General features: G+C 35.5%; 1 protein-coding gene across 1 annotated transcript in view; it reads left to right on the forward strand.

The window, feature by feature from the left end:
- LOC125664682 (TP53-regulated inhibitor of apoptosis 1-like) overlaps window positions 1-23017 on the forward strand; it is a 36412-nt gene extending 13395 nt beyond the window's left edge. Inside the window, exon 2 of the mRNA XM_048897542.2 lies at window positions 22690-23017. Within this exon, the coding sequence (XP_048753499.1) occupies window positions 22690-22776 (87 nt within the window). The 3' untranslated portion in view covers window positions 22777-23017. The remainder of the gene's footprint in view (window positions 1-22689) is intronic.
- The last annotated feature ends 1487 nt before the right edge of the window (window positions 23018-24504 follow it).

Consider the following 24504-nt stretch of genomic DNA (forward strand, 5'->3'; position numbering starts at 1 on the left):
CGTTTCTTATTATTCTTATTATGTCTCCGAACACAAAGTGTCGGAGACATATTGTTTTTGCTCCGTTTCTTATTATTCTTATTTTCTTCTTCTTTTTATTCCTCTTCTTTCCAGAGAAATTTGTACGCGCGATTTTGTGAAAGTGCTTCGAGAGATCCACTTCAAACTTTGTGAGCTGATAGGGGGTCATGAGGAGGGGTGCAATCAACTTTCGAAATTTTCAAAATGGCCGCCGTTTCAAAATGGCGGCCAAAAACGTCAAATAATCAAAGTTGTCGGATTTCAACCAAATTTTATTTCTAGGGTAAGTTGGTGATCCCGAGTTCATTCCCACCATCAAAATTTTTTTTCGAGCCACCATTTTCAAAATGGCCGCCATATACCAAAATGTTTGAAAATGTTAAAATCTCTACAACATTTGGTTTCTGGGGTAATTGGAGGGTCCACAGTTCATTTCTAGCTTCAGTATTTCCTTCCAATCTATTTTCAAATGTTTCAAAATGGCCGCCATTGAACAAAATGGCGGCCAAAAATCAAGTCCGTCGGATTTCAACCTCATTTACTCTCTAGGGTTTTTTGAGGATCCTGAGTGCATATCTGGCATCAAAAAGCATTTCTGACATGGGTAGGCGTTCGGAGACATTTGTGTTGGCATCCCAACACAGTTATAGCTCGTTTATTATTATTTTTAAGGTCTTCCGTTTTCAACGGAAGACCTTCTAGTGATTCTACTGTTTATTATTAAGGTCTTCCGTTACCAACGGAAGACCTTATAGTGATTCTACTGTTTATTATTATTATTTTTTTTTTCCCTTTCGTCTCCGAGACCGTTGGATGGATTTTCCTGAAACTTTCACAGATTATAGAGAAGGATGGTACCTCGAGGCATTTTTTTCATTTTTTCAAAATTCACTTCCGGTCGCAAGATATGTCCAATTTCCGTCTTTTTACAAGACATCTTGTCCAGCGTTTTTCTCAGAAACGGTAAAAGATAGAGTCACCAAATTTTCAGAGTTAATAGATCTCACTTTGTAGGCGTGCAGTAGGGGATTAAGAATGTCGGCCGTCACTTCCGGTCGTCACCGGAAGTGATTAAAGGAAACATGAATTTCAAACTTTTTTCTTTCAAATTAAAACCTACTTCGGTTTACTATATCTCGTTCTAATTCTCAAAAAATGTTGACCCCACCGGAAGTTGAATCTCCAACTTCCGGTTATATCAAAGAAAGCCTATTCATTCTCTCATTTTTCAGTGCCATAAATGTCGGTCATGAAACTAGTTAATGAGTTGAGTTTTACATATATTATAGTCACTATAAATGTCTAGAGTAACGTCAAATATTTTTGTAAAATTTACTTCCGGTCGGCAAATACGGCTTATTAGCTGTTTTCGTTGTCCAGCGTTTTTCTCAGAAACGGTAAACGATAGAGTCACCAAATTTTCAGAGTTAAAAGATCTCACTTTGTAGGCGTGCAGTAGGGGGTTAAGAATGTCGGACGTCACTTCCGGTCGTCACCGGAAGTGATTAATGAATCATAAATTTCAAACATTTTTCTTTCAAATTGAAACCTATATCGGTTTACTAGGTCTCGTTCTAATTCTTAAAAAAATGTTGACCCCACCGGAAATTGAATCTCCAACTTCCGGTTATATCAAATAAAGACTATTCATTCTCTCATTTTTCAGTGCCATAAATCTCGGTCATAAAACAAGTTAAGGATTTGAATTTTACATATGTTATAGACACTATAAATGTCTAGAGTATATTTAAATATTTTTGTAAAATTCACTTCCGGTCGTGAGATATGAGGTGGACATGTTCAAACCTTGTTTTTTCAGTTTCTCAATAATGAATATAAATAGACGCTTGAAACTTGTAGAGTTGATCAACTAACATTAGTCCATTGTACACATACATTCAATTTTTTTGTCCGTCACTTCCGGTCTATACCGGAAGTGTTTAAAAAAATGTCGATATTCCGATTTCTTCGAGTGATTTCTCAGAGATGACTGGATATATTTTCTTGACATTTTCAGGAATACTGTCTTATGAAATGACCTTGCTCTAATTATTTTTGTTTTTAAAACATTCACTTCCGGTCGGAAAATATGGCCGATTTTCTGTTTCTCAAAGGGAATTTTGCCCAGCATTTTTTTTGGAAAAGGTAAAATATAGGTTTATCAAGTATTCAGGGATGATCAATCTCTGTTTGTAAGCGTGCAGCAGGGGGTTGAACATGTCGACCGTCACTTCCTGTCGTCACCGGAAGTGATGGAAAGAATCGCAAATTTCAAACTTTTTCCTTTAATTTGAAACTTATACTAGTTTATGAACTCTCTTTCAAAGTGTCAAAAGAATATTGACTCTGTCAGTAGTCAAACGACTACTTCCGGTTTCTTGATAAAATATCTTTTTACTTTTCGTCTCTTTGTCTCCATAAATCTCGCTTATATTTGAAGTCTTTCATATGATTTTCACATGTCTTAATAAAAGTATCAACTTCTAAAGTTTGATAATTTTGTTTTTCAAAATTGACTTCCGGTCGGTAGTAACCTACTACTTTTTCTTTCTTTAGTCTACTTCTTTTTGTTGAGAACTCTTTCAGATAGAGACGTGAAATTTTCAGGGAATATAGACAGTAAAGAGTTGCTGTCATTTATAGGAAAACGCATCTGAATAGTACTTCCGGTCGTCACCGGAAGTTACGAGAAAGGAGTAAAAAATTCGATAATACATTTCTCATTCATTGTTAAGGCACATTTTCTGATACATTTAAATGGTTTTCGTAGGAATAGAAAGCTCTTTACCGGAAGTGGTCTAACGGAAGACCTACTCATTACTAGTAATGAGTGTCTAGTCTTCTTATTCTTATTATTCCTCTTCTTTAGTGAGAAATTTGTCCGACCGATTTTGTGAAAGTGCTTTGACAGATCCACTTCAAATTTTGTGAGCTGATAGGGGGTCACTAGGAGGGGTGCATTCAACTTTTCAAATTTTCAAAATGGCCGCCGTTTCAAGACGGCGGCCAAAAAACGTCAAAAACTCAAGGTTGTCGGATTTCAACCAAATTCAATTTCTAGGGTAATTTAGTGACCTCGAGTCCATTTCCACCATCAAAATTTTTTTTTGAGCCGCCATTTTCAAAATGGCCGCCATATACCGAAATATTTCAAAGTGTTGAAATCTTTACAACATTTGGGTTCTGGGGTAAATTGAGGGTCCACAATTTATTTCTAGCATCAGTATTTCCTTCCAATCTATTTTCAAATGTTTCAAAATGGCCGCCATTGAAGAAAATGGCGGCAAATTACAAGTGCGTCGGATTTCAACCAAATTTAGTTTCTAGGGTTTTTGGAGGATCCTAAGTGCATATCCGGTATCAAAAACCATTTCTGACATGGGGAGGTGTTCGGAGACATTTGTGTTGGCATCCGAACACAGTTATAGCTCGTTATTAGGGTCTTCCGTCTTCAGCGGAAGACCCTTCTATTATTCTATTGTTGATTTTTCACTTTTCTTATTATTATTAAGGTCTTCCGTCTCCTGCGGAAGACCTTACTATTATTGTTCGCGTTCTTCTTCTTCTTCATTATTATTATTATTATTATTATTAATTTCCTTGGTAGTACACGCGTTTTTCTCAGCCATTTCTCGATCGATTTTCACGAAATTTTCAGGAAAGATGTCTTTTGGTGACGAGACTTTGCTTGCAAAATTTCGTGCTTGACGTCACTTCCGGTCAGGAGTTATCTGTCTTTTAGTGACTTTTTGAAGGGCCTTGTTGTCCACACATCTCCTCCGTTAGTTTTGAAGCTAGAGTCTTGAAATTTCTACACAAGATAGAGTAAACATTTTAGAAGATTTGTGGGGGATTCGATTTTACCGGAGGCGATTTGCCTAAACGCTCGCCTGGACCTGAAAAAATGGATGCCAAAATTTTTCGCCGAATTCGGCGATTTTTGACCTTTGATCTCCAATATCTTTTTTCTTGCAAATATTTTGTTAAGACATGTAGAACAAAAGTTGTGCACATTTACGAGATCTTTTCGAAAATATCAAGATTTAGGGGCTAGCCCCTTAAATTAGGGATCTAGAAGGGCTCAAAGTCTACATCAAATATCTCAAAAATCGTTAATATTTTGGTATAAGTCAAAGAACAAAAAATGTTCATCTCAACAATCCAAATCTATTCATATAAAAATTTAGGTCCTATGTTACGTAATAAGGGATTTTAAGAGCCAAAACCATAAATTTTTTACCCCTTGTATCTCGAAAACGACAAATATTTTGAAAAGCAATAAAGAACAAAAGTTGTTCAGAATGATGATCTGAACAATATGCATATTTCGTTTTTACCCTATGTGGCCCCGTTAGGGAGCTACAGTTTGGCCCCTAAAAATTACTTCTAGAAATAACTCGAGAACGGTAAAGAATTTCTAAATACTTGTTGAGCAAAAACTGTTTAAAATGACAAGGCCTTTCTTACGATATCAAGCAAAACGGGCTGGCCCTTTAAATTAGGGGTTCAGAAGGGTCCAAATGTTTTTGAGAATATCTCCGAAACTATTAATATTTTATAATAAGTTGTAGAAGCGGAAATGTTCATCTCAACGAGCTTGATCTTATCAAATCAAAAAGTAGGTCATATGTTACGTAATTAGAGATTTTAAGGGCCAAAATCGTAAATATTTGACGCCTCATATCTTTAAAACGACATATTTTTTGAAAAGCATTATTGAACAAAAGTTGTTCAATGTGTCATAACTTATCGATCAATATCAAAAAATGGGTCTGTGGGCCTCATGGCTCGCCTGTAGAGTCGATTTTTGTCGATATCAGTCGATTTCAAAAACTTGTAACTGGTAAATATTTTGTAAGGACATATTGAACAAAAGTTGTTCAGTTTATCGAGATCTATCGATTGATATCAAGAAATAGGCCTATGGTCCTAATGGCTCGCCTGTAGAGTCGATTTTTTGTCGATATCGGTCGATCTCAATAACTTTTTACAGGTAAATATTTTGTAAAGACATATAGAACTAAAGTTGTTGAGTCTATAGAGGGCTAACAAATGACATCAAGAAATAGGCCCGCGGGCCTTATGGCTCGCCTGGAGAGTCGAATTTCAAACGAATTTCACCGCAACTTTGCTTCAGAAGCTTATGATATGAGAAATTGATTATATCTAAAGTGTCTTAAAGTCGGAAACTAAATTGGGACTCATTTGTCTTTTTTTTTTTTTTTTTAACTCAGAGTGCATCAACAAATCGGACGGAAGACCTACTCGTTGCTCGCAACGAGATCGTGTCTAGTTATTATTATTATGTTCCCCAAACAAAGTTTGGGAACATATTGGTTTTACTCTGTTTCTTATTATTATTATGTTCCCCAAACAAAGTTTGGGAACATATTGGTTTTACTCTGTTTCTTATTATTATTATTATTATTATTATTCTTTCTTTATTCTTGTCACACTTTTTTGTCCACGAGTGTTCTCAGAAACTACTGAAGGGATCAAGATGAAACCTTTTTAGGATGATAGAATACTCTATGTAGATGTGCGGAACGAACGTCATTTTGTCTGAAAATGCATGCATGTGCATGCACGTGCATTGGATTTTTTGTTTACAAACCTTGGAATGCGTCTAACTTTTTTATTTTTCAATGAAATCGTTTGATATTTATATTGCAGGTATAACTTGAGACCCTTAACTGTTTGGCATCGTCAAAATTTCAATTCTGCACGCGCATGCACGTGTGCTTCAGTTTTATTGGATAATACAAAACCGTTTATAACTTTCATGTAAATTAAGACAATTTGATGATGTTTACAGGAGAGGAAAAGATTATAAATATCTAGAAATCCATGTGATAAAAATTGCAAACGCCCATGCGCGCGCACGTGCATTGACATTTGAATATTCAATTAATTCAATGACCATAACATTTTTGTTTTTTGTCAAAATCTTTTCAAACTTGTACTGTGTATGTATCTTGATATTCTTAACAAAAGTGTACAGTCATAATTACCATCCGGCACGTGCATGCACGTGTGCTAAATTCTGATTGGACGATTTTCAAATCGCCATAACTTTCTTATAAATGATGGAAACAATATGAAATTTATACTGTAAGTATATCTATCAAATGTCTATTGAATGACATCAACATTGATGCTGAGTCATACTCACGTGCTCGTGTATGCACGTGCATATCTTTTCTTTCATTTTTCGGATACTAAAATGGTCATAACTATTGAATTAAAAACTGAAATGAATTCAAATTTACCCTGAGGATCTATGATATGAATGTCTATGAAATGGTGTCAACAAATTTTCCATTATCAAAATCACGTGCGCGTGAATGCGCGTGCATTGTAATTTTTGACGTCTAAATTTAAGTATTGGTCTATAACATTTTGAGATTGCAATGAATAGGTTTGAAAATTAGGTTGCAGGTATGTTTTGGGCCTCTCAATTTATTAATAGTCTCAAAATCATTTCCCTGCACGCACATGCACGTGCGCTTAATTCTGATTGGACGATTTTGAAATCCCAATAACTTTCTGATGAGTGAAGCAATCGATACCAAATTGATATAGTAAGTATATTGTTCAAATGTCTATTGAATAGCATCAACAAAATTGCTGTGTGGTACTCACGCGCACGTGTATGCACGTGCATTGATTTCGGTCTTTGTAGTTTTGAGTTGCCGTTAATTTCTCGTTTTTCATTGAACAGTTGTGAAACTTCTTTTGTACTCATATAGTCAGACTTGTAATGTATCGAGATGGTCGAATTATTTATATGCACGTACGTGCACGTGCACAAAACTCTCAGATCTTTATAACTGATTTGAACTAGTATGAAATGGACTGAACGTTATAATATAGTTATATATTCACATGCTAAACAGTTTGCAATGGTCAAAACCACTTGTACTGAAATAAATGTCACCACTTACTAAATGGGGGAATGTTTGGGGAACATCTGTAACGGTCCCCGTTACAATAAGTACTAGTTATTATTATTATGTTCCCCAAACAAAGTTTGGGAACATATTGGTTTTACTCTGTTTCTTATTATTATTATTATTATTCTTTCTTTATTCTTGTCACCCTTTTTTGTCCACGAGTGTTCTCAGAAACTACTGAAGGGATCAAGATGAAACCTTTTTAGGATGATAGAATACTCTATGTAGATGTGCGGAACGAACGTCATTTTGTCTGAAAATGCATGCATGTGCATGCACGTGCATTGGATTTTTTGTTTACAAACTTTGGAATGCGTCTAACTTTTTTATTTTTCAATGAAATCGTTTGATATTTATATTGCAGGTATAACTTGAGACCCTTAACCGTTTGGCATCGTCAAAATTACAATTCTGCACGCGCATGCACGTGTGCTTCAATTTGATTGGATAAAACAAAACCGATTATAACTTTCATGTAAATTAAGACAATTTAATGATATTTGCAGGATATGTAAAGATTATAAATATCTACAAATCTATGTTATAAAATTTGAAAACGCGCATGCGCACGCACGTGCATTGACATTTGAATGTTCAATTCTTTCAATGACCATAACTTTTTTGGTTTTTGTCAAAATCTTTTCAAACTTGTATTGTATATGTATCTTGATATTCTTAACAAACGAAAACAGTCAAAATAACTATCCGGCACGTGCATGCACGTGTACTTAATTTTGATTGGACGATTTTCAAATCGCCATAACTTTCTTATAAATGATGGAAAGAATATGAAATTCATACTGTAAGTATATCTATCAAATGTCTATTGAATGACATAAACATTGATGCTGAGTCATACTCACGTGCTCGTGTATGCACGTGCATATCTTTTCTTTCATTTTTCGGATACTAAAATGGTCATAACTATTGAATTAAAAACAGAAATGAATTCAAATTTACCCTGAGGATCTATGATATGAATGTCTATGAAATGGTGTCAACAAATTTTCCATTATCAAAATCGTGTGCGCGTGAATGCGCGTGCATTGTAATTTTTGACGTCTAAATTTAAGTATTGGTCTATAACATTTTGAGATTGCAATGAATAGGTTTGAAAATTAGGTTGCAGGTATGTTTTGGGCCTCTCAATTTATTAATAGTCTCAAAATCACTTCCCTGCACGCGAATGCACGTGCGTTTAATTCTGATTGGACGATTTTGAAATCCCAATAACTTTCTTATGAGTGAAGCAATCGATACCAAAATCATATAGCAAGTATATTGTTCAAATGTCTATTGAATAGCATCAACAAAATTGCTGTGTGGTACTCACGCGCACGTGTATGCACGTGCATTGATTTCGGTCTTTGTAGTTTTGAGTTGCCGTTAATTTCTCGTTTTTCATTGAACAGTTGTGAAACTTCTTTTGTACTCATATAGTCAGACTTGTAATGTATCGAGATGGTCGAATTATTTATATGGACGTACGTGCACGTGCACAAAACTCTCAGATCTTTATAACTGATTTAAACTAGTATGAAATGGACTGAACGTTATAATATAGTTATATATTCACATGCTAAACAGTTTGCCATGGTCAAAACCACTTGTACTGAAATAAATGTCACCACTTACTAAATGGGGGAATGTTTGGGGAACATCTGTAACGGTCCCCGTTACAATAAGTACTAGTTATTATTATTATTCTTTCTTTATTCTTGTCACCCTTTTTTGTCCACGAGTGTTCTCAGAAACTACTGAAGGGATCAAGACGAATCCTTTTTAGGATGATAGAATACTCTTTGTAGATGTGCGGAACGAACGTCATTTTGTCTGAAAATGCATGCATGTGCATGCACGTGCATTGGATTTTTTGTTTACAAACTTTGGAATGCTTCTAACTTTTTTATTTTTCAATGAAATCGTTTGATATTTATATTGCAGGTATAACTTGAGACCCTTAACCGTTTCACATCGTCAAAATTTCAATTCTGCACGCGCATGCACGTGTGCTTCAATTTGATTGGATAATACAAAACCATTTATAACTTTCATGTAAATTAAGACAATTTGATGATATTTACAGGATAGGTAAAGATTATAAATATCTACAAATCTATGTTTAAAAAATTGAAAACGCGCATGCGCACGCACGCGCATTGACATTTGAATGTTCAATTCTTTCAATGACCATAACTTTTTTGTTTTTTGTCAAAATCTTTTCAAACTTGTCTTGTATATGTATCTTGATATTCTTAACAAAAGTGTATAGTCATAATTACCATCCGGCACGTGCATGCACGTGTGCTAAATTCTGATTGGACGATTTTCAAATCGCCATAACTTTCTTATAAATGATGGAAACAATATGAAATTTATACTGTAAGTATATCTATCAAATGTCTATTGAATGACATCAACATTGATGCTGAGTCATATTCACGTGCCCGTGTATGCACGTGCATATCCTTTCTTTCATTTTCCGGGAACTAAAATGGTCATAACTATTGAATTAAAAACTGAAACGAATTCAAATTTACCCTGAGGATCTATGATATGAATGTCTATGAAATGGTGTCAACAAATTTTCCATTATCAAAATCGCGTGCGCGTGAATGCGCGTGCAATGTAATTTTTTACGTCTAAATTTATAAGTATTGCTCTATAACATTTTGAGATTGCAATGAATAGGTTTCAAAATTAGGTTGCAGGTATGTTTTAGGCCTCTCAATTTATTAATAGTCTCAAAATCACTTCACTGCATGCGCATGCACGTGCGCTTAATTCTGATTGGACGATTTTGAAATCCCAATAACTTTCTTATGAGTGAAGCAATCAATACCAAATTCATATAGTAAGTATATTGTTCAAATGTCTATTGATTAGCATCAACAAAATTGTTGTGTCTTACACACGCGCACGTGTATGCACGTGCATTGATTTCGGTGTTTGTAGTTTTGAGTTGCCGTTAATTTCTCGTTTTTCATTGAACAGTTGTGAATCTTCTCTTGCACTGATATAGTAAGACTTCTAATGTATCGAGATGTTGGAATTATTTATCTGCACGTACGTGCACGTGCACAAAACTCTCAAATCTTTATAACTGATTTGAACTAGTATGAAATGGACTGAACGTTATAAGATAGTTATATATTCACATGCTACACAGTTTGCAATGGTCAAAACCACTTGTACTGAAATAAATGTCACCACTTACTAAATGGGGGAATGTTTGGGGAACATGTGTAACGGTCCCCGTTACAATAAGTACTAGTTATTATTATTATTTTTCTTTCTTTCTTCTTGGGACTTTTTTGTCCACGAGTGTTCTCAGAAACTACTCAAGGGATCAATATGAAACCTTTTTAGGATGATAGTATAGCATATGTAGATGTGCGGAACAAATGTCATTTTGTCTGAAAATGCATGCATGTGCATGCACGTGCATTGAATTTTTTGTTTACAAACTTTGGAATGAGTCTAACTTTTTTATTTTTCAATGCAATCGTTTCCTATTGATATTGTAGGTATAACATGGGACCCTTAACTGTTTGGCATTGTCAAAATTTCAATTCTGCACGCTTATGCACGTGTGCTTCAATTTGATTGGATAATACAAAACCGTTTATAACATTCATGCCAATTAAGGAAATTTAATGATATTTACAGGATAGGTAGACATGCAAAATATCTACAGATCGATGTAATAAAAATTGCAAACGCGCATGCGCACGCACGTGTATTGTCTTTTGAAGGTTCAATTCTTTCAATGACCATAACTTTTTTGTTTTTTGTCAAAATCTTTTCAAACATGTATTGTATATGTATCTTGATATTCTCAAAAAAGTGTACTGTCATAATTACCATCCGGCACGTGAATGCAAGTGTGCTAAATTCTGATTGGACGATTTTCAAATCGCCATAACTTTCTTATAAATGATGGAAACAATATGAAATTTATACTGTAAGTATATCTATCAAATGTCTATTGAATGACATCAACGTTGATGCCGAGTCATACTCACGTGCCCGTGTATGCACGTGCATAGCTTTTCTTTCATTTTTCGGGTACTAAAATGGTCATAACTATTGAATTAAAAACTGAAATGAATTCAAATTTACCCTGAGGATCTATGATATGAATGTCTGTGAAATGGTGTCAACAAATTTTCCATTATCAAAATCTCGTGCGCGTGAATGCGCGTGCATTGTAATTTTTGACGTCTAAATTTAAGTATTGGTCTATAACATTTTGAGATTGCAATGAATAGGTTTGAAAAGTAGGTTGCAGGTATGTTTTGGGCCTCTCAATTTACTAATAGTCTCAAAATCACTTCCCTGCACGCGAATGCACGTGCGCTTAATTCTGATTGGACGATTTTGAAATCCCAATAACTTTCTTAAGAGTGAAGCGATCGATACCAAATTCATATAGTAAGTATATTGTTCAAATGTCTATTGATTAGCATCAACAAAATTGTTGTGTGGTACTCACGCGCACGTGTATGCACGTGCATTGATTTCGGTCTTTGTAGTTTTGAGTTGTTGTTAATTTCTCGTTTTTCATTGAACAGTTGTGAAACTTCTCTTGTACTCATATAGTAAGACTTCTAATGTATCGAGATGGTCGAATTATGTATCTGCACGTGCATGCACGTACGTGCACGTGCACAAAACTCTCAGATCTTTATAACTGATTTGTATTAGCATGAAATGAACTGAACGTTATAAAATAGTTATATATTCACATGTTTCACAGTTTGCAATGGTCAAAACCACTTGTACTGAAATAAATGACACCACTTCCTAAATGGGGGAATGTTTGGGGAACATCTGTAACGGTCCCCGTTACAATAAGTACTAGTTATTAAGGTCTTCCGTTACCAACGGAAGACCTTATAGTGATTCTACTGTTTATTATTATTTTTTTTTTCCCTTTCGTCTCCGAGACCGTTGGATGGATTTTCCTGAAACTTTCACAGATTATAGAGAAGGATGGTACCTCGAGGCATTTTTTTCATTTTTTCAAAATTCACTTCCGGTCGCAAGATATGTCCAATTTCCGTCTTTTTACAAGACATCTTGTCCAGCGTTTTTCTCAGAAACGGTAAAAGATAGAGTCACCAAATTTTCAGAGTTAATAGATCTCACTTTGTAGGCGTGCAGTAGGGGGTTAAGAATGTCGGCCGTCACTTCCGGTCGTCACCGGAAGTGATTAAAGGAAACATGAATTTCAAACTTTTTTCTTTCAAATTGAAACCTACTTCGGTTTACTATATCTCGTTCTAATTCTCAAAAAATGTTGACCCCACCGGAAGTTGAATCTCCAACTTCCGGTTATATCAAAGAAAGCCTATTCATTCTCTCATTTTTCAGTGCCATAAATGTCGGTCATGAAACTAGTTAATGAGTTGAGTTTTACATATATTATAGTCACTATAAATGTCTAGAGTAACGTCAAATATTTTTGTATAATTTACTTCCGGTCGGCAAATACGGCTTATTAGCTGTTTTCGTTGTCCAGCGTTTTTCTCAGAAACGGTAAAAGATAGAGTCACCAAATTTTCAGAGTTAATAGATCTCACTTTGTAGGCGTGCAGTAGGGGGTTAAGAATGTCGGACGTCACTTCCGGTCGTCACCGGAAGTGACTAATGAATCATAAATTTCAAACATTTTTCTTTCAAATTGAAACCTATATCGGTTTACTATGTCTCGTTCTAATTCTTAAAAAATGTTGACCCCACCGGAAGTTGAATCTCCAACTTCCGGTTATATCAAAGAAAGACTATTCATTCTTTCATTTTTCAGTGCCATAAATCTCGGTTAATGATTTGAATTTCACATATATTATAGACACTATAAATGTCTAGAGTAAATTTAAATATTTTTGTAAAATTCACTTCCGGTCGTGAGATATGGGGTGGACATATTCAAACCTTGTTTTTTCAGTTTCTCAATAATGAATATAGATAGACGCTTGAAACTTGTAGAGTTGATTAACTAACATTAGTCCATTGTACAAATACATTCAATTTTTTCATCCGTCACTTCCGGTCTATACCGGAAGTATTTGAAAAAATGTCGATTTTCCAATTTCTTCGAGTGATTTCTCAGAGATGGCTAGATATATTTTCTTGAAATTTTCAGGAATAATATCTTATGAAATGACCTTGCTATAATTATTTTTGTTTTTACAAAATTCACTTCCGGTCGGAAAATATGGCCGATTTTCTGTTTCTCAAAAGGAATTTTCTCCAGCATTTTTCTTGGAAAAGGTAAAATATAGGTTCATCAAATATTCAGGGATGATCAATCTCCGTTTGTAAGCGTGCAGTAGGGAGTCGACCGTCACTTCCTGTTCTCACCAGAAGTGATGAAAAGAATCGCAAATTTCAAACTTTTTTCTTTAAATTGAAACCTAGACTAGTTTATTAAGTCTCTTTCAAAGTGTCAAAAGAATATTGACTCTGTCGGTAGTCAAAATGACTACTTCCGGTTTCTTGATAAAATACCTTTTTACTTTTCGTCTCTTTGTCCCCATAAATCTCGCTTATATTTGAAGTCTTTCATATGATTTTCACATGTCTTAATAAAAGTATCAACTTCTAGAGTTCTGATAATTTTGTTTTTCAAAATTGACTTCCGGTCAGTAGTAACCTACTACGTCTTCTTTCTTTAGTCTACTTCTTTTTGTTGAGAACTCTTTCAGATAGAGACGTGAAATTTTCAGGGAATATAGACAGTGAAGAGTCGCTGTTATTTATAGGAAAACGCATCTGAATAATACTTCCGGTCGTCACCGGAAGTTACGAGAAAGGAGTAAAAAATTCGATAATACATTTCTCATTCATTGTTAAGGCACATTTTCTGATACATTTAAATGGTTTTCGTAGGAATAGAAAGCTCTTTACCGGAAGTGGTCTAACGGAAGACCTACTCATTACTAGTAATGAGTGTCTAGTTATTATTATTCTTTCTTTCTTCTTGGGACTTTTTTGTCCACGAGTGTTCTCAGAAACTACTCAAGGGATCAATATGAAACCTATTTAGGATGATAGTATAGCATATGTAGATGTGCGGAACGAATGTCATTTTGTCTGAAAATGCATGCATGTGCATGCACGTGCATTGAATTTTTTGTTTACAAACTTTGGAATCAGTCTAACTTTTTTATTTTTCAATGCAATCGTTTCCTATTGATATTGTAGGTATAACATGGGACCCTTAACTGTTTGGCATTGTCAAAATTTCAATTCTGTACGCGCATGCACGTGTGCTTCAATTTGATTGGATAATACAAAACCGTTTATAACGTTCATGCCAATCAAGGAAATTGAATGATATTTACAGGATAGGTAGACATTCCAAATATCTACAGACCAATGTATTAAAAATTGCAAACGCGCATGCGCACGCACGTACATTGTCTTTTGAACGTTCAATTCTTTCCATGACCATAACTTTTTTGTTTTTTGTCAAAATCTTTTCAAACTTGTATTGTATATGTATCATGATGTTCTTAACAAAAGTGTACAATCATAATTTCCATCCGGCACATGCATGCACGTGTGCTAAATTCTGATTGGACGATTTTCAAATCGCCATAACTTTCTTATAAATGATGGAAACAATATGAAATTTATACTGTAAGTATATCTATCAAATGTCTATTGAATGACATCAACATTGATGCTGAGTCATACTCACGTGCGCGTGTATGCACGTGCATAGCTTTTCTTTCATTTTTCGGGTACTAAAATGGTCATAACTATTGAATTAAAAACTGAAATGAATTCAAATTTACCCTGGGGATCTATGATATGAATGTCTATGAAATGGTGTCAACAAATTTTCCATTACCAAAATCGCGTGCGCGTGAATGCACGTGCATTGTAATTTTTGACGTCTAAATTTAAGTATTGGTCTATAACATTTTGAGATTGCAATGAATAGGTTTGAAAATTAGGTTGCAGGTATGTTTTGGGCCTCTCGATTTATTAGTAGTCTCAAAATGACTTCCCTGCATGTGCATGCACGTGCGCTTAATTCTGATTGGACGATTTTGAAATCCCAATAACTTTCTTATGAGTGAAGCAATCGATACCAACTTCATATAGTAAGTATATTGTTCAAATGTCTATTGAATAGCATTAACAAAATTGCTGTGTGGTACTCACGCGCACGTGTATGCACGTGCATTGATTTCGGTCTTTGTAGTTTTGAGTTGCCGTTAATTTCTTGTTTTTCATTGAACAGCTGTGAAACTTCTCTTGTACTCATATAGTAAGACTTCTAATGTATCGAGATGGTCGAATTATTTATATGCACGTACGTGCACGTGCACAAAACTCTCAGATCTTTATAACTGATTTGAACTAGTATGAAATGGACTGAACGTTATAAGATAGTTATATATTCACATGTTTCACAGTTTGCAATGGTCAAAACCACTTGTACTGAAATAAATGACACCACTTGCTAAATGGGGGAATGTTTGGGGAACATCTGTAACGGTCCCCGTTACAATCAGTACTAGTTCTTATTATTCCTCTTCTTTAGTGAGAAATTTGTCCACTCGATTTTGTGAAAGTGCTTCGACAGATCCACTTCAAACTTTGTGAGCTGATAGGGGGTCACAAGGAGGGGTGCATTCAACTTTTCAAATTTTCAAAATGGCCGCCGTTTCAAGATGGCAGCCAAAAAACGTCAAAAACTCAAGGTTGTCAGATTTCAACCAAATTCGATTTCTAGGGAAATATGGTCACCCCGAGTCCATTTCCACCATCAAAATTTTTTTTGAACCGCCATTTTCAAAATGGCCGCCATATACCGAAATATTTCAAAGTGTTAAAATCTCTACAATATTTGGGTTCTGGGGTAAATGGAGGGTCCACAATTCATTTCTAGCATCAGTATTTCCTTCCAATCAATTTTCAAATTTTTCAAAATGGCCGCCATTGAAGAAAATGGCGGCCAAAAATCAAGTCCGTCGGATTTCAACCAAATTCAGTTTTTAGGATTTTTTGAGAATCCTGAGTGCATATCTGACATCAAAAACCATTTCTGACATGGGGAGGTGTTCGGAGACATTTGTGTTGGCATCCCAACACAGTTATAGCTCGTTCTTATTATTCCTCTTCTTTAGTGAGAAATTTGTCCGATCGATTTTGTGAAAGTGCTTCGACAGATCCACTTCAAACTTTGCGAGCTGATAGGGGGTCACTAGGAGGGGTGCATTCAACTTTTCAAATTTTCAAAATGGCCGCCGTTTCAAGATGGCGGCAAAAAAACGTCAAAAACTCAAGGTTGTCGGATTTCAGCCAAATTCTATTTCTAGGGTTCTTTAGTGACCCCCAAGTCAATTTCCACCATCAAAATTTTTTTTAAGCCGCCATTTTCAAAATGGCCGCCATACACCGAAATATTTCAAAGTGTTCAAATCTCTACAGCATTTGGGTTCTGGGGTCAACTGAGGGTCCACACTTCTTTTTTAGCATCAGTATTTCCTTCCAATCAATTTTCAAATCTTTCAAAATGGCCGCCATTGAAGAAAATGGCGGCCAAAAATCAAGTCCGTCGGATTTCAACCAAATTCAGTTTCTAGAGTTCTTTGAGGATTCTTATTGCATATCTGGAATCAAAAACCATTTCTGATATGGGGAGGTGTTCGGAGACATTTGTGTTGGCATCCCAACACAGTTATAGCTCGTTATTCCTCTTCTTTAGTGAAAAATTTGTCCGTGCGATTTTATGAAAGTGCTTCGACAGATCCACTTGAAACTTTCTGAGCTGATAGGGGTTCATTAGGAGGGGTGCAATCAACTTTCGCAAGTTTCAAAATGGCCGCCAAAAACGTCAAAAAATCAAGGTTGTCGGATTTCAACCAAATTCTATTTCTAGGGTAATTTGGTGACCCCGAGTCCAATTCCACCATCCAAAAAAAAAAATTATGCCGCCATTGTGCAATATTCAAATTTTGTCAACACGATTTCTCAGAGATTGCTCGATGGATTCTCTTGCCATTTAGAGATGATAGAGAACTGTTAATACCTTTAGAGACCATTTTCCATTTTTTTTATAAAAAATTCACTCCCATTCGTAAGATATGTCCAATTTCTGTTTTTTCAAAAATCATTTTGTCCGGGGGTAATCTCAAAAACGACTAAAGATAAACAAATGAAACTCAATTGTATAGTGTATGCACATTATATCTTTGTCGCCGTAGCTTCCGGTCGTCACCGGAAGTGATTGAAAGAATCGCAAATTTCAAACTTTTTCTTTTAAATTGAAACCTATACTCATTTATTAAGTCTCTTTCAAAGTGTCAAAAGAATGTTGACCCCGTCAGTCATGGAAACGGCAACTTCCGGTTTCTCAATCAAATACTCTTATACTTTTCTTCTTTTCTGTCCCCATGATTATCTCGCTTATATTTCAAGTGTTTGATTTGATTTTCAAATATGTTAATAACAGTATCAACTTCTAGAGTTTTGACAATTTTGTTTTTCAAAATTCACTTCCGGTCGTTAGTAACCCATTACTCTTTCTTTCTTTAGTCTACTTCTTTTTCTTGAGAACTCTTTTAGATAAGAGACGTGAAACTTTCAGGGAATATAGACAGTAAAGAGTAGCTGTGATTTATGGGAAAACACATCTCAATAGTTTTTAGCTCACCTGAGCTGAAAGCTCAGTGAGCTTTTCTGATCACCCGTAGTCCGGCGTCCGTCCGTCTGTAAACTTTTAACATTTTTGACTTCTCAAAAACCACTGGGCCAATTTCAACCAAAGTTGGCACAAAGCATCCTTAGGTAAAGGGAATTCTAAATTGTTAAAATAAAGGGCTAGGCCACCTTCCAAGGGGAGATAATCAAGAAAAGGTAAAAATAGAGTAGGGTCATTAAAAAATCTTCTTCTCCAGAACCACTGGGCCAGAAAAGATGAAATTTATAGATAAGCTTTATTAGGTAGTGCAGACTCTAAATTGTTAAAATCATGAACCCCGGGGGTTGGATGGGGCCACAAGAGGGGATCAAAGTTTTACATACAAATATATAGGAAAAATCTTTATAAATCTTCTCAAGAACCACTGAGCCAAAAAAGCTGAGATTTATATGAAAGCTTCCTGATATAGTGCAGTTTCAGGTTTGTTAAAAGCATGGCCCCCGGGGGTCGGATGGGGCCACAATAGGGGATCAAAGTTTTACGTACAAATATATAGGGAAAATCTTTAAAAATCTTCTTCTCAAGAACCACTGAGCCAGAAAAGCTGATATTTACATGAAAGCTTTCTGACATAGTGCAGATTCAAGTTTGTTAAAATCATGGCCCCCGGGGGTCGAATGGGGCCACAAGAGGGGACCAAAGTTTTACATACAAATAGATAGGGAAAATCTTTAAAAATCTTCCTCTCAAGAACCACTGAGCCAGAAAAGCTGAGATTTATATGAAAGCTTCCTGATATAATGCAGATTCAAGTATGTTAAAATCATGGCCCCCAGAGGTAGGATGGCGCCACAATAGGGGATCAAAGTTTAACATATAAATATATAGGAAAAATCTTTAAAAATCTTCTCAAAAACTACTTGGCCAAAAAAGTGGAAATTTACACGAAAGCTTCCTAACATAGTGCAGATTCAAGTTTGTTAAAATCATGGCCCCCGAGGATAGGATGGGGCCACAATAGGGGATCAAATTTTTACATACAAATATATAGGGAAAATATTTAAAAATCTTCTCAAAAACTACTGGGCCAGGAAAGTTGAAATTTACATGAAAGCTTCCTGACATAGTGCAGATTTAAGTTTGTTAAAATCATGGCCCCGGAGGCAGGATGGGGCAACAATAGGGGATCAAAGTTTACATATAAATATATAGGAAAGATCTTTAAAAATCTTCTCAGAACCACTGAGCCAGAAAAGGTGAGATTTACATGAAAGCTTCCTGACATAGTGCAGATTCAAGTTTGTTAAAATCATGTCCCCCGGGGGCAGGATGGGGCCACAATAGGGATCAAAGTTTTACGTACAAATATATAGGGAAAATCTTTAAAAATCTTCTTCTCAAGAACCACTGAGCCAGAAAAGCTGATATTTACATGAAAGCTTTCTGACATAGTGCAGATTCAAGTTTGTTAAAATCATGGCCCCCGGGGGTCGAATGGGGCCACAAGAGGGGACCAAAGTTTTACATACAAATAGATAGGGAAAATCTTTAAAAATCTTCCTCTCAAGAACCACTGAGCCAGAAAAGCTGAGATTTATATGAAAGCTTCCTGATATAATGCAGATTCAAGTATGTTAAAATCATGGCCCCCAGAGGTAGGATGGCGCCACAATAGGGGATCAAAGTTTAACATATAAATATATAGGAAAAATCTTTAAAAATCTTCTCAAAAACTACTTGGCCAAAAAAGTGGAAATTTACACGAAAGCTTCCTAACATAGTGCAGATTCAAGTTTGTTAAAATCATGGCCCCCGAGGATAGGATGGGGCCACAATAGGGGATCAAATTTTTACATACAAATATATAGGGAAAATATTTAAAAATCTTCTCAAAAACTACTGGGCCAGGAAAGTTGAAATTTACATGAAAGCTTCCTGACATAGTGCAGATTTAAGTTTGTTAAAATCATGGCCCCGGAGGCAGGATGGGGCAACAATAGGGGATCAAAGTTTACATATAAATATATAGGAAAGATCTTTAAAAATCTTCTCAGAACCACTGAGCCAGAAAAGGTGAGATTTACATGAAAGCTTCCTGACATAGTGCAGATTCAAGTTTGTTAAAATCATGTCCCCCGGGGGCAGGATGGGGCCACAATAGGGATCCAAGTTTTGCATGCGAATATATAGGAACAATCTTTAGATATGAGCCAAAGTGACTCAGGTGAGCGATGTGGCCCATGGGCCTCTTGTTTTTGGTCCCCATATATCTCACTTATGAATCAAGTGTTTTATTTGATTTTGACATATTTTTGACATTATCAATCTCTAGAGTAATGTTAAATATTTCTTCAAAATTCACTTCCGTTCGTGAGATATGTCCGATTTCCGTTTTTAAAACGAGATTTTAACTAGGCGTTTTCTCATAAACAGTGTAAGAACTAGTCTTGAAATTTTCAGGGATAATAGATCTCAGGTACTAGAAGAACTTTAGGGGGTTAAGCATGTCAAGCGTCACTTGCAGTCGTCACCGGAATTGAAGAAAGAAAACGTCAAATTTCAACATTATGTGTTTGAAACGAAACTTGCATGGTTAAATATGGTGTCTTTCGTAGTTTCAGAAAATGTAATAATTACCGGAAGTTAAAACAGCAAATTCCAGTTTATTAAGAAAAACATTGAAAAATTATTCTTTCATTGTCTTCATAGATCTCTCTTATACATCAAATGTTTGATATGATTTTCACATATCTTATTGACATTATCCCTTTCTGGAGACCTGTTGAAAAGAATTTTCGAAATTCACTTCCGTTTATGAAATATGTTCGATTTCCGTTTTTAGCTCACCTAAGCTGAAAGCTCAAGTGAGCTTTTCTGATCGCCTGTTGTCTGTCCGTCTGTAAACTGTTTACATTTTCGACTTCTTCTCCAGAACCACTGAGCCAATTTCAACCAATCTTGGCCAAAAGCGTCCTTGGGTGAAGGGCTTTCAAGTTTGTTCAAATGAAGTGTCATGTCCCTTTCAAAGGGGAGATAATTACAAAAATGCTAAAATAGGGTGGAGTCATTTAAAAAATCAAGAACACTGAGCCAGAAAAGCTGAGATTTACATGAAAACTTCCTGACATAGTGCAGATTCAAGTTTGTTAAAATCATGGCCCCCTGGGGTATGATGGGGGCCATAATAGGGGATCAAAGTTTTGATGAGATTCTAAGATGCATGTGGTAGATCTTACAAATAAATACGTTGATGCCTTCCTGTCAAGCAGTTAATTACACTAATGCAAAGGGGAGAAGTGAAAAGCTTTATTCTTCTTCGAAATTCCCAAACCAAGTCATTTGAAAAGAAAACACTACGTAAACTATGGATCCATCATTTGTGTAATGACAAGCTGAGGTTCGAGACATTTGTATGAAGAAACGTTTACTGTCTGCCTGGTCTGCGACTCTACTGAACGTCTTCTTTTCTTAATTTCTTCTTACGAAAGAACGGACTCAAATCTATACGGCTCCAAACTTAACTGTTCCTGATTTGTCATGTTTACAGTGCTACTGATGAAATAAACCGGAACAGACGGTGTGACATCATAAATCAAACTTCAGTGGCCGCTCTCTTAGCGGCGGATAATTTAAAATATATGATAGATTAATATTGATTTAATTGTTAAGCAAAGATTTTTGTTGTTAAAGACTGTCATTTACGATATCAGTAAGTAATACTTTATTCATAAAAGCAACAATGTAGTTGGGGTTGCCATTCCCTTTAAGAACTATTGGGCTAAAGAAGTTTACATTTGCACAAAAGCTTCCTGACATAGTGGAGATTGAATTTTGTAAAAATTATGGTTCCCGGGGGGTAAGATGGGGCCATAGTAGGGGATCAAAATTTTATATAAGGGAAAATCATTAAAAATCTTCTTCTGAAAAATCACTGGGCCAGAAAAGTTTACATTTACATGAAAGCTTCATGACATAGTGCAGATTCAATTTTGTAAAAATCATGACCCCCTTGGGAGTAGGTTGGGGCCACAATAGAGATCAAAGTATCACATGCGAATATATAGGAAAAATCTTTAATTATGAGCCAAGATGACTCAGTTGAGCAATGTGGCCCATGGACCTCTTGTAATGAGTTTCTAGTATTCCTAAACTGATTGTCGTCCTTTGTGTCTAATTGTTTGCTGTTTTCCGCCACACAAGTTTTTAGTATTCTGGTGGCGCCCAGTTTTTATTGGTGGAAGAGAGAACCCAGATACAATGTGCCTGGGAAGAGACCACCGACCTTCCGAAAGTAAACTGGGAAACTTTCTCACTTACCAGCGTGAGCGAGATTCAAACCCGCGCCTACCCTTTGTGTCTAGACCCGACCACTATGTTTGTCATTATTCATGAAGGAGTGAAAGATTACAAACCATGACGAAAACTGCTTGTTATAGGGTTTAAAAATCAATTGATATTTCGACATTCCTCATGACAAAAAACAAAAACAAAAAAACAAACCTAAATGGAACTATTAAAACTATTCAGAAACCATCTCTGGTGGTATTTATGTATAAGATTCTAACTTTTGTACAGTAGAATTGCTTTTATTGACCATGAAAAGGGGGGCCATCTCTAATAGCTGTTTCACTCCATCCTTTTAAGGGACCGCATGCAGAATGTTAAACAAATGACTTGGGATGGTAGGGGACATGCATTGCAATATATTTACATCCACTGTGTGTATTCTGCTTAAGTTTTGTTGAAATCCAGTGCTTGTCATTTGCAACTATAAGACAGTTTATTTCAATCTAGTTAGATCCAGTTATACACATTCCACGAACTTGGCCTATTTCGCGTCTTTGTTGAAATTGTTGAAAAATGTTTTCTAGTTTAATTTGTACCTTTTATTTGAATTTTAGAATAATAAATACTTAATGTGGGTGCTGCATTTTTTCTGCAATGTCAGTGACCTTCATATCCTGCCCCCCCCCCCCCCCCCCAATCATTATTTAAGCAATGCATACAGAATGTTTATTTATCACTATATCATTTTATAATCATTATTTTCAGAAAGCAGTGAAGGAACACAAGATTGATCTCTGGGAATTAGAAAAGCCAGTGTTAGGAACATGTAATGAGAGAAAGGATCCCAGCTGATTCTGATGAAATTGGTGTTTGAAGTTCCAATACAAGCAGGAAATGCTTAAACTATCCAAAACTGTATTCAAAGAGCATAGCTGATGATCATACAAGAGACAGTGCTAAATTAATAAGTTAGAAAGGAAAGTGCACCATTCCCGGTTTCTTTGAGATGAGATGTGTGTGTGTATGTGTGTGTGTTTGTGTGTGTATGTGTATTCCTCCTGAAGAAATAAAGATACTAGTTGAGTTTACTCAATGGGCTTTGTGATATTTTTATTTGACTACTACTTGTGATGTGTAGATACGCCATTGCAATTGGTCAGCGTCCATCATCCATCATGTGTTAATTGAACATTTTTAACATCTTCTTGATAACTACCATTTCAATTCTTTTCAAATTTGGTAAGAAACATCATTGGGACAAGGGGGACATATATTGCTCTCCTGGTCCCTTGGGGGAAAATTGACAGTTTTTCATTAGTCTTTTCTACAAATACACATCTGTAAGAAAAACTAAATAGACCATGGGCCAGTAACACAATACCCCCCCCCCCCCCCCCCCCCCCCCTCTCTAAGGATTTTTCTACACTATGAATTTTTGAAAGTGGGTATAAAATAAAAGTAAATGAAGGTTGTTTGATAGATTTATGTTGGGGCGTTTTCAAGATATGGCCATTTGAATTTATAAAATATTTGGCAAATTCAACATGACTGTTACGGTGTTCCATACCGAAATAAAGACTACACATTGTAAACACAAACAACGGAATAGGGACTTCACAGAGAGGACATTTGTGAGAAATACGTATAAAATATAGAAGACAGTGTATTATGGAAAGTGGTACATATTTTTAAATGTCTACAAATTTATGTCTTACGAAATTATACAGTGTATACTACATTCCCAAAATAACATACCTATTAACATGTTCAATACTAAATAAACAGTATGAAAAACGGTTCATTTCTAGATACTATAATCCATAAACCCTATCTTTATACGATATATATGCAATCTTAGTAAATATAACTTTCAACATAAAAATCGTTGTCCACATTTCCAAATCTCACACGATATATCTAATGTATGGAAGCCCATAAATGTATATAATCAATAAAAAGAAAGCACATGGATTACTTTCGAGTATACAATGCAAAAATGGGCGAAACCCTGATAAATAATGGCTCAACTATGACATATTACAAACAATAAACTAATTTATGAATAATTTAGATTAATGAATTATATTAATCTACAATTGTAAAATAGATAGATATATTGCCATACGTAATATTGAACACCTTTTCAATTTTCAGCTTACTTATTAAGATGTCACATAAGACAGAGTCCCAAGAATAATAAAGGCATAGATTGTTTACTAGCTTTAAATGGTGCCTTACATGGTTTCTATCGCTAGTGTTATAATAATTTACAAATATTAGTTACTAGAAGTAAGACTTAATAAACATTGACGAAGTTGCGCCGAGTCAAGTGAACTGTAAGACTAAGAGACTCAACCTGTGTTCAATATCGACACTTTCCCCCGCCCATAAATGTCTGTTCTGTAACAAAGGAACTCAAGTACAAGGGGAAAAAAAACACAAACTGGTAAAGTGTGTGACAAAAACAGTAGAAGCCATTTAAAAAACTCTGCATAGAATAAAAGTGACTATAACACAATAAATTAGTTGGTTGATTGTATATTGTTTAACGGAAGCGTCACCATTGCCGATGAAGGGCTG

Source organism: Ostrea edulis, chromosome 1, assembly GCF_947568905.1.
Source record: "Ostrea edulis chromosome 1, xbOstEdul1.1, whole genome shotgun sequence".
NCBI lineage: Eukaryota > Metazoa > Mollusca > Bivalvia > Ostreida > Ostreidae > Ostrea > Ostrea edulis.